The 14,291-nt window shown below is 38.8% G+C and overlaps 1 protein-coding gene across 17 annotated transcripts in view; it reads left to right on the plus strand.

The window, feature by feature from the left end:
- Positions 1-14,291, plus strand: part of PPP3CA (protein phosphatase 3 catalytic subunit alpha) — a 287,954-nt gene that overhangs the window by 236,816 nt on the left and 36,847 nt on the right. For all 17 annotated transcript variants that reach the window (XM_070263369.1, XM_070263363.1, XM_023637650.1 and 14 more), the window contains one exon: positions 13,813-13,938. In XM_070263369.1, coding sequence (XP_070119470.1) covers positions 13,813-13,938 — 126 coding nt within the window. The remainder of the gene's footprint in view (positions 1-13,812; positions 13,939-14,291) is intronic.

Raw genomic sequence — 14,291 nt, forward strand, 5'->3', positions numbered from 1 at the left:
TTCTCGTGCATTGCTTCTTTGTCTATGGTTCTGATTTAACAAGGTACAATCGTAAACAGCACAGTAGACGTCAGTGCATGCTGTCTTTGAATTTTCAGTGCTTTCACTGGCTTCTCTTGCCTTTAGAGTAGATCATAATCTCTCAGGAAGGGGATAGAAGTGTTTCATTTTGGGAAGCTTTTCATAAAAGAAAAACTTCTCCCGAGAGAAAAAGATAAACTGATAGGAAGAAGAAAGATATATTCTTCGGCTTGAGCATAATTTCAAAAGACTTTTGTGTAATTCTCTGCAGCACTTTAAAGCTATTGTGCTAACACTGTGTACACTATGTGGGGGTGGGAGTCAGTTATTCACTGCTGAAGTGAGGGTTACTGTATTTGAATAAAATAAATGTTAACTAGAATTTCAGAAGGCAGTGCAGTAAAACTGGGTTGCAAGGACCTTCAAAACACAATCAGTAGAAAGACTGCAGTGAAGAATCTGTGAGCTAACCTTTTGATTCTTAGAAACAGATGATCATAGAGGCCTCTGGAATTATAAGCTAACAGTTACAGTATGGTTTGATTTTTAAATCTCCTGAGAATTAAAGCAGCATAATAGCTCTCTAGCAAATGAAAGGAGGAGAAAAATTGTTTTATTCCACCATCTTAAAACAGGTGATAGTTGTGGGATCGGCTAAATGTCCAAGAGCTCTGGTTAGGAGTTCATCCTTGCCTGCAACCTGAAGCAGCTTCCAGAAAGTGGTGAGGACTGTCAGTGTCCCATCCCTTGGTGTGGCCCACATTAATTCCTTCGATTCTTATCCTTTCTCGTCTGCATGGGCATAGGCGAACAACTCACCCATCCCTTTGCTTCTCTTCCCTCACTCTGACAACTCCTGCTGACTCCTGCCAGCTGCCGGAGAAAAGATGCAGATTTGAATCACAGCTCTACCATTAAACAACTAACTCATCTAAATTCACTGACATGAGGTGACATCTCTGTAAGATGAGAAAAAAGTTTTCTTTTGTGAATAGTAGATGAAATTGCTTTGAAACAAAATGCTATGCAGTATTAAGATATTATCATCATTGAATATTTGATGTTGCTCTGATTACGCCACGTGTCAGTGCGGGGCTTCACAGAAGCTGCAGGAGAACGCCCCTACTCCCCAGCTCCTTCCTTTTGATGTCGCTTCCTGGGTTGATCTACCATTAAGACCTGTCTCTCCACCTCTTTCTGGTGGAGCCCTTCACTTTAGCCAAACTGTTCTGCTCCTTGCCACGAACACCTTTTGGCTTTCCCTTTCTGCACATGATTGCCCACACACTTCTTTCCACCTGGAATACTTGTCTCCCTTTTCTCTGCCCATCCAAATGGACTGGACCCTCCCCCGTCTGTTCCGTGAAGGCTTCTGTTGGTAGTCCTTCTCGGAATGCCTGCAATACCAATCATTTGCCGTTATGCTTATCATTTACTTCTTTTTTCTGGTTAGCTTTTCCTATAGTTAGCATTCCTGTAACTTCCCAGATTATAATTAGTTTGAAGCAGGGGCTTTTTGATACACATTGTGAAGCCAAGTTGCCTGCCTTATAAACTTGGTAGGCAGTCACTGCATGCATTGATGGCAGCATTTTCTCTCTGGGAGTTAATAGCAAAACAGTGCCCAAAGTACCCTGTCAGTATCGAACACAGAGCTTTCTCTCACTTTAAAACCCTGCCGTAACCAGTGCCAACACCCTTTCCAAATGGGAGTTAAACATTTGCTGAGCACTTTGCATATTTGAGTTGTTTTTCTTCTATAAATCTGTAGCCCTAAAGGAAAAGTCATTTCATGATTACCCAAATTCACCAAACAGAAGAAAAATGCAGCGATAAAACATAACCTTCTTCTTCTTTTTGTTTTAAATTTGCAACCTATAAAAGTGTCTCCAGGGCCTGCCCAGTGGTGTAGTGGTTAAGTTTGTGCACTCTGCTTCAGTGGCCCAGGGTTCACTGGTTCGGATCCTAGGCATGGACCTACGCACTGCTTATCAAGCCAGGCTGTGGCTGCATCCCACATATAAAACTGAGAATTTCAGCACAGATGTTAGCTCAGGGCCAGTCTTCCTCAGCAAAAAGAGGAGGATTGGCGGCAGATATTAGCTCAGGGCCAGTCTTCCTCAGCAAAAAGAAGATTGGCGGCAGATGTTAGCTCAGGGCCAGTCTTCCTCAGCAAAAAGAAGATTGGTGGCAGATATTACCTCAGGGCTAATCTTCCTCAAAAATTAAAACACTGTCTTCAACCTCATCCACTCACCAATGCTCCAAACCTTCATTGAGGACTTAGTATGTAGCAAGCGCCATGCTGGTATTGGGGACATAGAATAAACAAAATGATGTGATCTTTGCCCTAGTGGGGTTATCATCTGATAGTGTGACAGACAGTAAATAAATTATTCCGCTAATAATTATTTAAATATACTTGGAAAATACTACAAAGAAAAGAATGGTATGGAATGAGAATGGAAAGTAGTCTGTGGGGACAAAAAAAGCTTAACTGAGAAAGTGGCATTTAAGCAGTCTTGGAATAAAATCTCTCAGTATTGAGAAATACAATGGCAGATGTGATCTCTGTTTTAAACAATTCAGTTTGGCCAAAAACTATGATGAATCTTGAGAAAATGTGTTGTAAACCTTGGTGTGAACAGGTAGATCCTTTATCTCTCTGGTGATACACCTGTGCTTCAGAAACCTGAGCTAGGTTACAGCGGGTTTCCATGTGGTGCCACTCCTCTGTAGTTTAGGTAAGCTGTCACGTGGGTGGTGGGTGGAAGAATGTATGACATAGATGTAGAGAAATATAAATATACGTACCAGGGGTCTATAACTCAGTTTCAGGAAAAGCTACTGACAGTAGAATTAAGTAATTAAATAAAATTTATTAAATAAAATATATTTTGGATTTGAGAGGACAATCTAAATGGCAGCCAAACTAGTTTGGCAACCAAGACAAGAGATTAAAATGACAACCAGCAAAAAAATCAATTCAATATTAAAGTAGATTAACAAAAAATGGGGCGGAGAATCAGGTTTTGAGGATGGACAAGCAAAGCATCATTTACTAAAGTTCTGAGATACCCTTTTAGAAAGGAAAAAAATGTATTATGATGTTTTGGACTTTTAAACTAGGCAACTTGGGAGAATTTCTTATAAAAAGCATTTCAGTCTTAAACCGGAACTTGATGTTTTCAACATCCTCAAATATTTTCCATCAAAAAGTAGTCATGGGGGCCAGCCCAGTGCCATAGTGGTTAAATTCACACGCTCCGCTTCAGCAGCCCAGGGTCCACAGGTTCGGATCCCAGGGGCAGACCTACACACTGGTTATCCAGCCAGGCCGTGGCAGTGTCCCACATACAAAATAGAGGAAGATTGGCACAGATGTTAGCTCATGGCCAGTCTTCCTCACCAAGGGAAAAAACAAGTAGTCACGGACTTCCGGAAGATAGCATTCATAAATAAAAAGATAATTTATGGCTTGGCATAACATTGTAAGGGAGGACTGAATTGCTAATATAATGAACTCCAAGGTAAGAATCTTATTGACAGTCATGAAGTGAACATATAGGAGCGAATGCAATGTATCTGAAGCCAGCTTGCCTTGGTCCCTGACTTCTAGCAAGAGCACTGAGCCCTGAGTGACACCATCAACAGTGTGATGTTTCCAGCGCAAGAATCTCTTCCCGTGCTGCACCGCAGTTCTCTCACCCCAGGACTTATTTCACCATTCAGAATAATTTTCACAAACTTAGAGATACCTGGTACCTGCCTGGTTCAGGAGCCAAATGCAGAACGAACTAGATCGCATCCTCATCCCGGGTGGGAGAGGGAGATGGGTGGTCTCTGGAAGGGAGTAGAGTCGGTGCCCAGGCAACCCTGAGTAGCATCTGTCTGTTTCTCTACAGCGGGTCAGAAGCTTCCTTCCCTCCAACATGGCACCCATTTTGTAGCAAGGGGCCATTTCTGTGGCATCTGAGGCCTGAGTAGGCGGGAGCATAACCTTTAGCATTGACGTCAGCATTTTTAAAGCATTTGGTATCTTTACAACCACAGGCTTGTATATGGTCCCTGGCTGCTTTACAGGCCAGATAAAATTCATCCAGAGATTTTGTCCAGTGGCAAATTTTCCCAGCCCTTACTTTTTCCTGCCATCATCTCACATCTAAAGATCCTCTTAATTGATCTTGAGCAGCTATTTGCCCAGATCACTTATTTCAGTATAGAAAATGTAAGGATATACTCATGGTATCATTTTGTCATTTGATATTTGCTAACAAATTGTAGGCCAAGTATTTTTTTTGTTACTTAAGCAAATCAATAAGTAAGATACCCCCACACCAAAAAAAATTCATTCCCCTTCATTTATTTGATAAACATTCTTTATCCTGATGAGTATTGCTAGAATTACACACACTAGGAAGATAATTTCTTCATAATGATTATTAATCCTAGGACTGTTACTGAGAAATGTATGGAATATAAGAACTTAGGAAGGCAGAAAGCAGAAAGCATGAACAAAACTCCTAGTGTGAAGTGCTTTTATTTTCGATATGAGATGGTAGCACGGAAACATGTGTCGAGGTTGAAGGCTGAGGAGAAGTGGAGGCTGGGAGGTCATGCTTGGTTCTCAGGGGAGTTGCTGCTCTGAGATGGATGGATGAGATTAACTTCAGAGAGCTTCCAGCAGAATGTCCCCTCTTGCTGCCTGTTACATACAGGACTCTGCAACATGTGGCCGTAGTCTGTGATTATAATTTCGGTACCATTGTCAGTATCATTGTCACTTTGGGATATAGCTTGGTATATTTTCTCGGTTGGTGATAATATATTTAGTAAATGTGAATATTTCCCTTCAGTTGGGATAGCATGCTGTACAAATGCTATTGGCTCTATTTCTGCAAGTAGTGTATTACAATAATAACAACGAACATATATTGAGCACTTGCCACTGGCAGACACTGCTCTGCGTTTCCGTGTATAAATGCATTTAACCTTGCAACAACTCTGAGTTACATTAACATCTTGGTTTTGTAGATGAAAAGCTGGGGCACGGAGGGTTCACATACGTTCCTCAAGGTTCAGACGAGCTGGTCAGGGACTAGCACTGAGGCTGAAACTCAGCACAGACTCCAGAGCCCACAGGCTCACCTCTGTCTGTGCTTTTCTGTGTCAGCTTTGTGCTGTGAAAGCTCTCAGGGCCAGGTTTGCGCTCATCGCTATTCAACTCAGGGCTCCATTAGGTTTAGGCGACTGACTAAGGTTTTGAAATGAAGAGTCAGCTGTTATCACATTAAAATTACATGAGCGTTATACATTCAGATGTATACGTTACTAAAAGAATAAAGTCAGAGTATTTTGTATATTATTCTAAAATAAATAATTAATTTCTCCTTTGAAAAGTGTCTCCTGAAGTGCTGATACTTTTGCTTTTGTTTATTCAGCGCCACCGTGAGAGTGTCATTGCTGGAGGCCACTTTATTAATAGATTAGTTTCAGTCCAGTGGTCAAGTTGTTTACGTTTGAACATTTAATTAATGAGATAGAGGATAAAATAGAAAAGAGAAAAATCTCTCAAGATTTTTTATATGAGAATTACTCTCACTATATATCTTAATTAAACTAATCTACACATGATCTGTGTGTCTTTGCTCTAAACAAACGACCTTCTTGGTTTCTTAACCATCACCACTGCATAATTGTAAATTTTGGCACTTAAGTTAGTGAGGAACTTTAACAAAGTGACAATACAGTGGGTAAAATAATCCTTGCTTTTCACAAAGCTTTGCCCATAGAATTGCAGGATTTTGGATCTCAAGCTGTACAGGACCTCAAATGGGGTTGAAGACAGGATCCCCGGGCAATGTTGAATCCTCCAAGATTCATGTCAGTGCTTTTCTGCTGCCAGTTGGACAGGATCAGCTGGGGGATATATCTTGAGGTGTTGCATTCCGCCTTCTGACAGATGGTTAGAAGGTTCTTACACTGGACTGAAACCTACTTCTCTAGAAATCTAATTCTCTGTAAAAGCATTTAACATGGGGAAAGCAGGGACAATATATATAATGGTAAAGACATGAATCAGTGCGTTATCACTTGCTATTCATTATCTAGAAATTCTAGATCCTAACTTTCCCCTGACAATGTCACAAAGTCTGCAGTGACATTACTTCCACAGAAAATAATGTAGCTATCAAGTGTACAAGCTTAATATTAACTCAGTGCCAAGGATATATTGGAGATAGCAACCTCACTTCATACCACTACAAGCTTGAAGATGAAAAGGGTGTTCTGTGATTGCACACAGATACCAACAGTTTTCAAGGTACCTCCCACCAGGGTATAGTCACCCTTGTTATGCATTCGGAACTGGTGAGTGTCAGCTGCTCTGAGTGAGAGCATGTCATGGGCACAGTGTTTCCTATGTCCATGCTGTTTCCTCTGGCAGGTTAAAACTTCACCTGAATCTCTCTATCTCACTTAGTCTAGGGTTGCTTAAGCCTTATTTTAGCATTATAATGATGTGGATTAGAACTTAAAAGGAATATACAAGCTAAGACTGGTAAGAAATTTAAAACTAATTCTTTCATGTTGACTTAGCAAAAAATATTTAATGGAAGAAATTCAAATTTTCTATGTGAAATTGTAATGATAGAAATGATTCATAGTGTTTCACTGGACTTGAGCTAATTCCAGGGATTGGTTTCTGGCCCAAATTCTCTGGATCCTAGTATTTAGATGTGACACATTAGATGGGAATTATAAAATGGCAAAATATTAAAAATTGACAGGCTTCCCCTCCTTGAGGAGTTTGAAACTGAGCCAGGATACTTTGCATTTTTCAGGTGCCAAATATTTTATTTTATATATTATCATGTACATTGATCACATATTTTACTTGATCTTCATACTTTGACAGTGACAAAACAGGTATTTTCTTATCTTACAAGTTTGGAAGGTAAAGCTCAAAGAAGGAGAAATGTTTGCCTAAGTTCACACAGTGACTATGTCACAGAGCCAATATTATTTCCACTCTTATCTATCTTAGAGACTCTTTTACGATTTTAAAACAGAGTTGAGCCTTAGAAGTGACACGTTACCTTTTTCCTAAATTCCTTCATGCTCGCTTCAGACTTCTGTTCGTATGTGGTTAGTTACATTGTCAGTGTCTTGACAAGTTAAATGTTTTATGGTTTTGAAAATTTTCTTTACTTTTTCTTTGCCTGCCTGCCTGCCTTCTTTCTTTCTTTCTTCTCTTTCTCCATCTTGTCCTTCCTTTCTGTATTTCCTTTCCTTAGATGTTTTCTTCATGTAGTACTATTCACTATTAATCATGTGCCAGGTACGGTACAAAGCTCTATAAAAGAATATACGAGATCTATGCCTCCTCCATCCCTTCCATCATCTTCCTTCCACTCACTCTACCAAAATGTCTCTATTTGAATAATGACCTCATTCAGAATTTTCTGACAGAATATTGAGAAGGGAAACACGTAACACACACACATATTCATAAGATTGTCTCATATTATTTCATGATTATATCTGGTACAGTCTCCTTCCTTCACATAAGGAAGATAACATCATCCAAATTTTATGTAGGGGACTTGTAGCAAAATTAAAAAAAGTTACAGGTGCCATGAAGGGTGCATGGACAAGGTAAGGGGAGCGGGCCAGGGGCTAGATGTGGGCATAACGGATTATATCTAGTAACATGTGTGTGTATCTTGATAAATACAAAAGCATGAGCTCATAGCTTCAAGGAAATTATGTATAGATACTGCTTGTATTCATTAATAATAAAATTTTTCAGGATAGTTGAAATTAGGTCATTACATAGAAGTTACTGAGAATTTGCCTGTGGAAGACCCTATGTTAAGTACTGAATCAAACAGTTTAAACATTAAATTTTTCAAGAAACTCGTAGTGAAGATTACGACAAAATTACCTAAAAATTGAAACTTGAAATCAGTCTTCATAATGCCTTGAACACTTACTTTGGGCCTGACCTTCTGCATTATGGAGTGAAAGTGAGTTACAAGTGTAGTCCCTGCTCACCAAATTCAGTAACCCTCATGAATTGGTAACTTTCCCTTCACCTAGGTAACTAATAATAATAAAAAGGGAATCTTTTTTAAAACAGAACCCATCTGGCAAGTCCAGGATATTGAGCAAACAAAAAAAGGAGATGAGAGTTAGAATCAGATTTCCAATCGGGAGGAACAGTAGAGATTGTGTTGATAGATGATATAATATGTACTACAAAAAGTATGCATATATAGGAATATGCATGTATATCTTCCCAAAATATTAAATGAAAATTGTACCCCAAATAAGTAATCTTTATGGGAAAATGCAAATTTTAAAAATTGTATAGCATTTCTCCCAGAATCAGAAAAAAAAACCCTTTCTGGCAGCGTACCAACATAATCTTAACATACTGCCAAAGGACATTATACGTACATAGATCCTCCCTCAAAAATTTTATCTGTTAAGCCAACATGCCTCCTCCTCTGATGGTAGAACTTTGCCAAAAGAACACACTGATGCTAGTTTTTCTGCTAGGGTGTCTGCAGGTGGAAGAATTGAAAGGAAAAAACATCCTGGATCTATTAGGCACTTTTTTCCTGGATGGATTATAATGATTCTGGAGTGCCCCCATTTGTTTCCCTCTCATCTTCGTTTCTTTTCTGTCCCTTCTTTTGAAGATGGGAATGGATGGTCAATTAGAGTTAAGGAGATGAAAAACTGTTAGTAGAAGGGTGAGAAAGGGAGTAAAATGTGTCCTTTCTGTTCTTTTGGCCTCTCTTAAAACAGCCTTACTAGTGTTGAGGACGCCTGAGGTATGTTGGGATCTGACAGTTACTACTGTAATGTCCTTTTCAGTAAACGAGCTCTGCATTCCTTTTGGAATCTACTTGGAATGTATTGAGCCCATGGTTGGTGGAGCTAGTCAACGAATCTTGCTAGCAATATTTTGATAACCTCTCTTAAATTAAAAGCTGTCTTTTAATCTTTCTATTTTTGTCACTTTTTGTCCTGTGATCAGCTTCCCTGGTGATGGCAGTTGTAAAAAAGATGTTGAAAAATGTTATCAAGTTCTTATGAAATATTGGTTGTTGTGGTCTCATCAAAATTTCAAAGTAGGAGAGGCCTCTTTAATTTACAGATTTGGATGTGGCTTAGCAATTTAGTGCAGGGTTTGGTAGGCAGAGGCATGGATTAAGATCTAGATTCTGTTTCTTGAGTTTCGCTGTATTCAGGGGACTTAGTTGTCCCTAATTAGAAATACTGGAGGTCCAGGGCCTCTTCCCCATTCCCAAGTAGGAAGATCCTTTGATTACTCATTTTATACCTTTTACATAAGCATTCTTACATGCTTATATAGGATTCTACAGGTACAATAAAAATGACTGGACTGAGTAATTGCATAAGACCATAATTTTGACATCAGAGAAAGAACTGGCAGTCAGTCAGCCTCTAGATTCATGGGGATTAGTATTCTTTCTATTATACCAAATTTTCTTCCAGCTATTCATCACAACTGCATGTGCAACAGAAGAGCATTTGTTTCTGTGCTGTCTGGTCTGCTCTAAACTATGATTAATCATCTAAGGCCCGTATATGTGTCATAATCCTTCTCCAAGCCTCTGATGTCATTGTTATATGGTGTGCAGTCATGTGTAATTGCCGGCAGAATAGAGGAGTTTCTTGATGGTAGACTTTGTTCTTTTTCCCTCTCTCAGTTTCTCAGACAAGGTCTCAGGAGGTGGTCTCGAGTGATTCTTGAAGTACAACCATTTGTATTATTTATACTGCACGGGAGATAAACTTCTTTCCAGTACTTCAGAGAAGAGCACACTCTTAGGGTTCCAGTTGAGTTTTGTAATCCCAGTGACAGTCAGAGGCAGCCACAGGGGCGGAGGATGTGGGAGGTGGAAGATGAAACGTTAACTGTGAATGTCATGACTGTAGATATTTGGTACTGTTTTGACTTAATTTTTTTCTTGTATTTTTGTGGTATATTTATTATACAAAAACATAAAAATTCATGAGTAATTTATTAATGTAAGGTTACTCAAGAAGTATTTTTTCCTGAATATTTTATGTTACTGAAGAAAAAAGAATACATATTGGTATATTTGCGTTTTGAAGTTACTCCTTTGTTACTCCTCCTTTTAATCTATAGAAAAATAAGAAAAAATTCTGTTAATAGCCTTTAGAATTACTGAGAATATTAACCAGTCATTGCATTAATGATGAGGCGTTTGTTGACATCCTTCAGATCTGGAAGAGGTCTTCTAAATTATCTAGATGAACCCAGATAGTTAGGTGAGGCGATTGAGACTTAGAGATGCACGTGACCTGCGGTTTCCTGAGTAATTAACCACAGAATCCATCTAGGGGTCTGGACTCCTCGCCTTCCAGACCAGTGGTTCTTTTTAGAAAGAATAAATGTGGAAGGAGAATCTGTGTCCAAAACTTGGTAGACATTGAACAATTTAAACAGTTAGACTGAGAATATTCTGGAATACTAGAAAAATCAGGGACTTTAGATTCATGCCAAAACTGAGATTTGCTGCTTCTCATATTTGACCTTGGGCAAATAAGTTAACCTCTCCCTGTTTGCTTATTTTCAAAATGCAAATGATAAGAACCTCTTTGGTAGGGATATTGTGAAGATTTGTGATTATGCTTGTAAAGGACCAAACATAGTGCCTGGTGCATAGCAGGTGCTTCGTAGATGTAGCTACTGTTAAAATGTATTATTTCTGCTGTTAAGAAACAAAAATAGAATATGAAAAACAGTATGTGCTTTCTCAGTAGGCAGTCAGATAAATTGTGTTGAGCCAGCGTTGAATGAATAAATGCTTTATCTCACCAGCCACAAAACAGAATTTCTGTTGTATCTATTGGACAAGTCTTACCCGACTTGCAAATTTGCATCCTATTTCATGTTTCTCAAACATGTATTCTGGAAAAAGCTTAAAGCTCTTTAGTTGTGAATACCATATTCAAAGTTAACTTAGCCTAACAGCTAGGACTAGCATGTGTACGTTTATAATTTATGAGAGACGGAAGGGAAGCATGGATTTGGTGTCAGTAACAGCTGAGTTCAAATATGAGTGAGATCTTCCAGTTACTGGTTGCACGATCTTGAGCAAGTCGCTTCAGTTCTCAACCTCAGTTCCTTAGTCTGTAACATACGGGCCATCACCCCTCTTCTCGGATTTGCAGTAAGGATGAAATAACGTCTTAGATAAAGCCTCTCCCTTTCCTCCAGGGCACTGTTAGTTAGAACACTTATTTTCCTTCCTCCTGCTGCACTAACCTAATGCTAATAACAAGTGGAGGAAACTTAGAGGAGAAATTACTCTTCAAAGAGACAACTTAAAACCTTAAAAGATTCTTTTGAAGATATGAGGATCCATTTCTGCTATGAATATGCATTATTCAAAAATAGTAAAGACCTTTTACGTGGAGCCAGTACTCAGGTAGCACTTAGCAAAGGTGAGAAATACTGTACCTTTCCCATCTGGCAGATCAGAAGTATTGGCATGGTAATTTGCCATGTGTTTTTCATTTGACATGTTTTTAATACTTGCAGGTATTTAATACGTTCAGGCACAAATGTACCCTTAGGCCAAATGACATATAGCATAAATGATAGGATAATGTAAAGAAGAATGAGTTTACAGAACTCTGTGTGGGATTCAGAATTCCATGGAAGAAGAGAATAATCCCTTCTTATCAATGTTGACTGCTCTGTCTCCATTTCTTGTCTCCAAAGTGGCTGTGATTCCTTTCCCTGGAACTGAGTGGTTAGCCAGAAATATGATTCAAAGCAAAGATTGTTCTCAAGGATGATTTTAGTTAACTGCAGGCTGTTGAAAACGTCAGCACACTCTCAGGTTGCAATACGATGTATGTGGTGTCCTCCCCATACTCTGCACTGACCAGAACCACCAAGAAGAATGTACTCGTTCTGGGCCGCACGTGAGCAGTGACATTGCCAGTGTGGCGTGCATCCAGAAGACAGATAAGCAAGAAAGGGAATAGGCTCTGGAAGTCTCCCTATGCGGAGGGGTTGAAGGGATGAGGAAGAATTTTCTTAAAAAGATTGTAGGGGAAATATCAAGATGTATCATTAGCTTCTGAGCATCTATACCCGTGAAGCACAAAGGGATATAAAGCCTGTTGTGTAGTACTTGTCCTTAAAGACATGGAGAGAAGTTAGGGACATACAGGTAAACATAGAACAGCTATGCGCAAAAGTGAATAATACATGCAATCCATATGGAGATGTAAGTCAAGGGCTTTGGAATTTAGAGGAAGGAGAGATTATATCCACCAGAAGAAATCAGAAGAGATTTCACTGGGGATAGTGTTTGGGCTGGCCACCAAAGGATAGGAAGAATTTGAATATTCAGAGATTTCTGAGAAAATGTTCCAGGTGGAAGAGCAAATAGAGAGTTCTGAAAGCAATGCTTTGTTAAAGACATCGTTAAGTAGGAAGTTAAGTAAGATGTTAATTCAGACATTAATGTAAAACCTCAAACCCAGTAAACTTTCAGTAACTTTTCAAAACATAGATTTTTAAGGGCTTTGTTCTGTTATCTGTAACCATATGGTACAGTATATCCTTATCTAAAAGTCAGTCTAAAAATCAAAAAGTAATGAAATGATTAATTTATTCTATATTTTAAACCCCTAAACAAAAACAAGGAAGACTCATTTGACATCATCTAGGATCTGTTTGATAATCTCCACTACTGTAATGCTAGTGATGCTATGACAGGATAGTAAAAGTGAAATCTTGCCGAAGCTCAGGAAGTATGATAGGACAGTATTGTTCTTAATATTTAAAAGACTGTCATTCACAAACAGCAGTATACTGTTCTGTATTCTCCAAGAAGGCAGAACTAGAATCAGTGAGTGGTAAAGAAGGTTTAAGCTCAACCTGAGAATTTCCCACAACTTAAAATTGTGTATCCGTGGAACAGGTGACCCCGTTAAAACAGATGGCTTTTCCCTCATTGAAAGTGCGCACGGAGACCTGCTCACCCTGTCCCAGGATTGCTAAAGAATGAATTTCTGAATCCGGGTGGAAGTGAGACTCTTAGGATCTCTGGAACCATAGCGTTCCATGTGCGTGTGTGTCTAACCCACAGACACCATACAAAGCAGAGTGAAGCCGGCAGATTCATTCTTCTAAGTCCTGGATGGTGCATCCTTTTCAAGAGACAAGTGCATAGTCAGATACCAGTATATTATTTTATGCAGATTCAACTCAAACATGTTACTTTATTAAGTCAAGAACACAATCTAATTTTAAACTGTTTTCTACAACTATTATCAAGTCTACTGGAAAAAAGTGCTTTTTAAAAGAAATAGAAATTCTATTCAAATATTTGAGGAGATTATTAAATTATTTCAGACTAACTTAGTTATGTCACTTTTATTAGTATCATCATATATTAAGACTAGAATGTTGTTGGCTGCAAGAGGAGCTTGATCTAATTTCTGACAGACATTTAATTAACTATTTTGTATAAATATTTGCCAAATTATAATGCCATTCACGTTTAGTAGTCATATGTTGTGCAGTTACATATTCCACCAAATGAAGTTTAAGGCCATAAGTAGTATAAACATTCATGACTGATTAAGCTATTTGCCTTGATGTTTTGGAACTTAAGTCAGAGAGTTGAATATTCTTGATCAACTGAAGCCATGTGTAGAAGCAGAAATGCGTGCTTGTGAATCTAACATCCTTCTTTTTGTCGTTTTCAGCTGCAGTCTTGAAGTATGAGAACAACGTCATGAATATCCGGCAGTTCAACTGTTCTCCTCACCCATACTGGCTTCCAAACTTCATGGATGTTTTCACTTGGTCCCTGCCATTTGTTGGGGAGAAAGGTGTGTGGTGGAGTCCTGAGAAGTTCCTAATAAAATGATTCAGGCGGGAGGGAGAGGAGATGCGGCCGTTTTCCCCATGAAACACTCGGAAGGAGAAGCGCTTGGCCTTACCAGTGAAACTCACAGGCTGCACCAGGAGAGAAGGGATTTGAAAGTGTGTCACTGTCTGTTGTATTAACAAAATGCAAAGAGTGAGTTAAGAGGGAACCAAAGAAATGAGGTATATTAGAAGAATTTATATAATCTCGTTAGAGTAATAGAACTCTTTTAAAAATAACAGATATAAAGTTTTAACTGGCTTCAAGCTGTAATGGCTACCTTTTTTCTTACCCCTTTGTATTATAATTCAAAAG

The sequence above is a fragment of the Equus caballus genome, chromosome 3 (genome assembly GCF_041296265.1).
Source record: "Equus caballus isolate H_3958 breed thoroughbred chromosome 3, TB-T2T, whole genome shotgun sequence".
Lineage (NCBI taxonomy): Eukaryota > Metazoa > Chordata > Mammalia > Perissodactyla > Equidae > Equus > Equus caballus.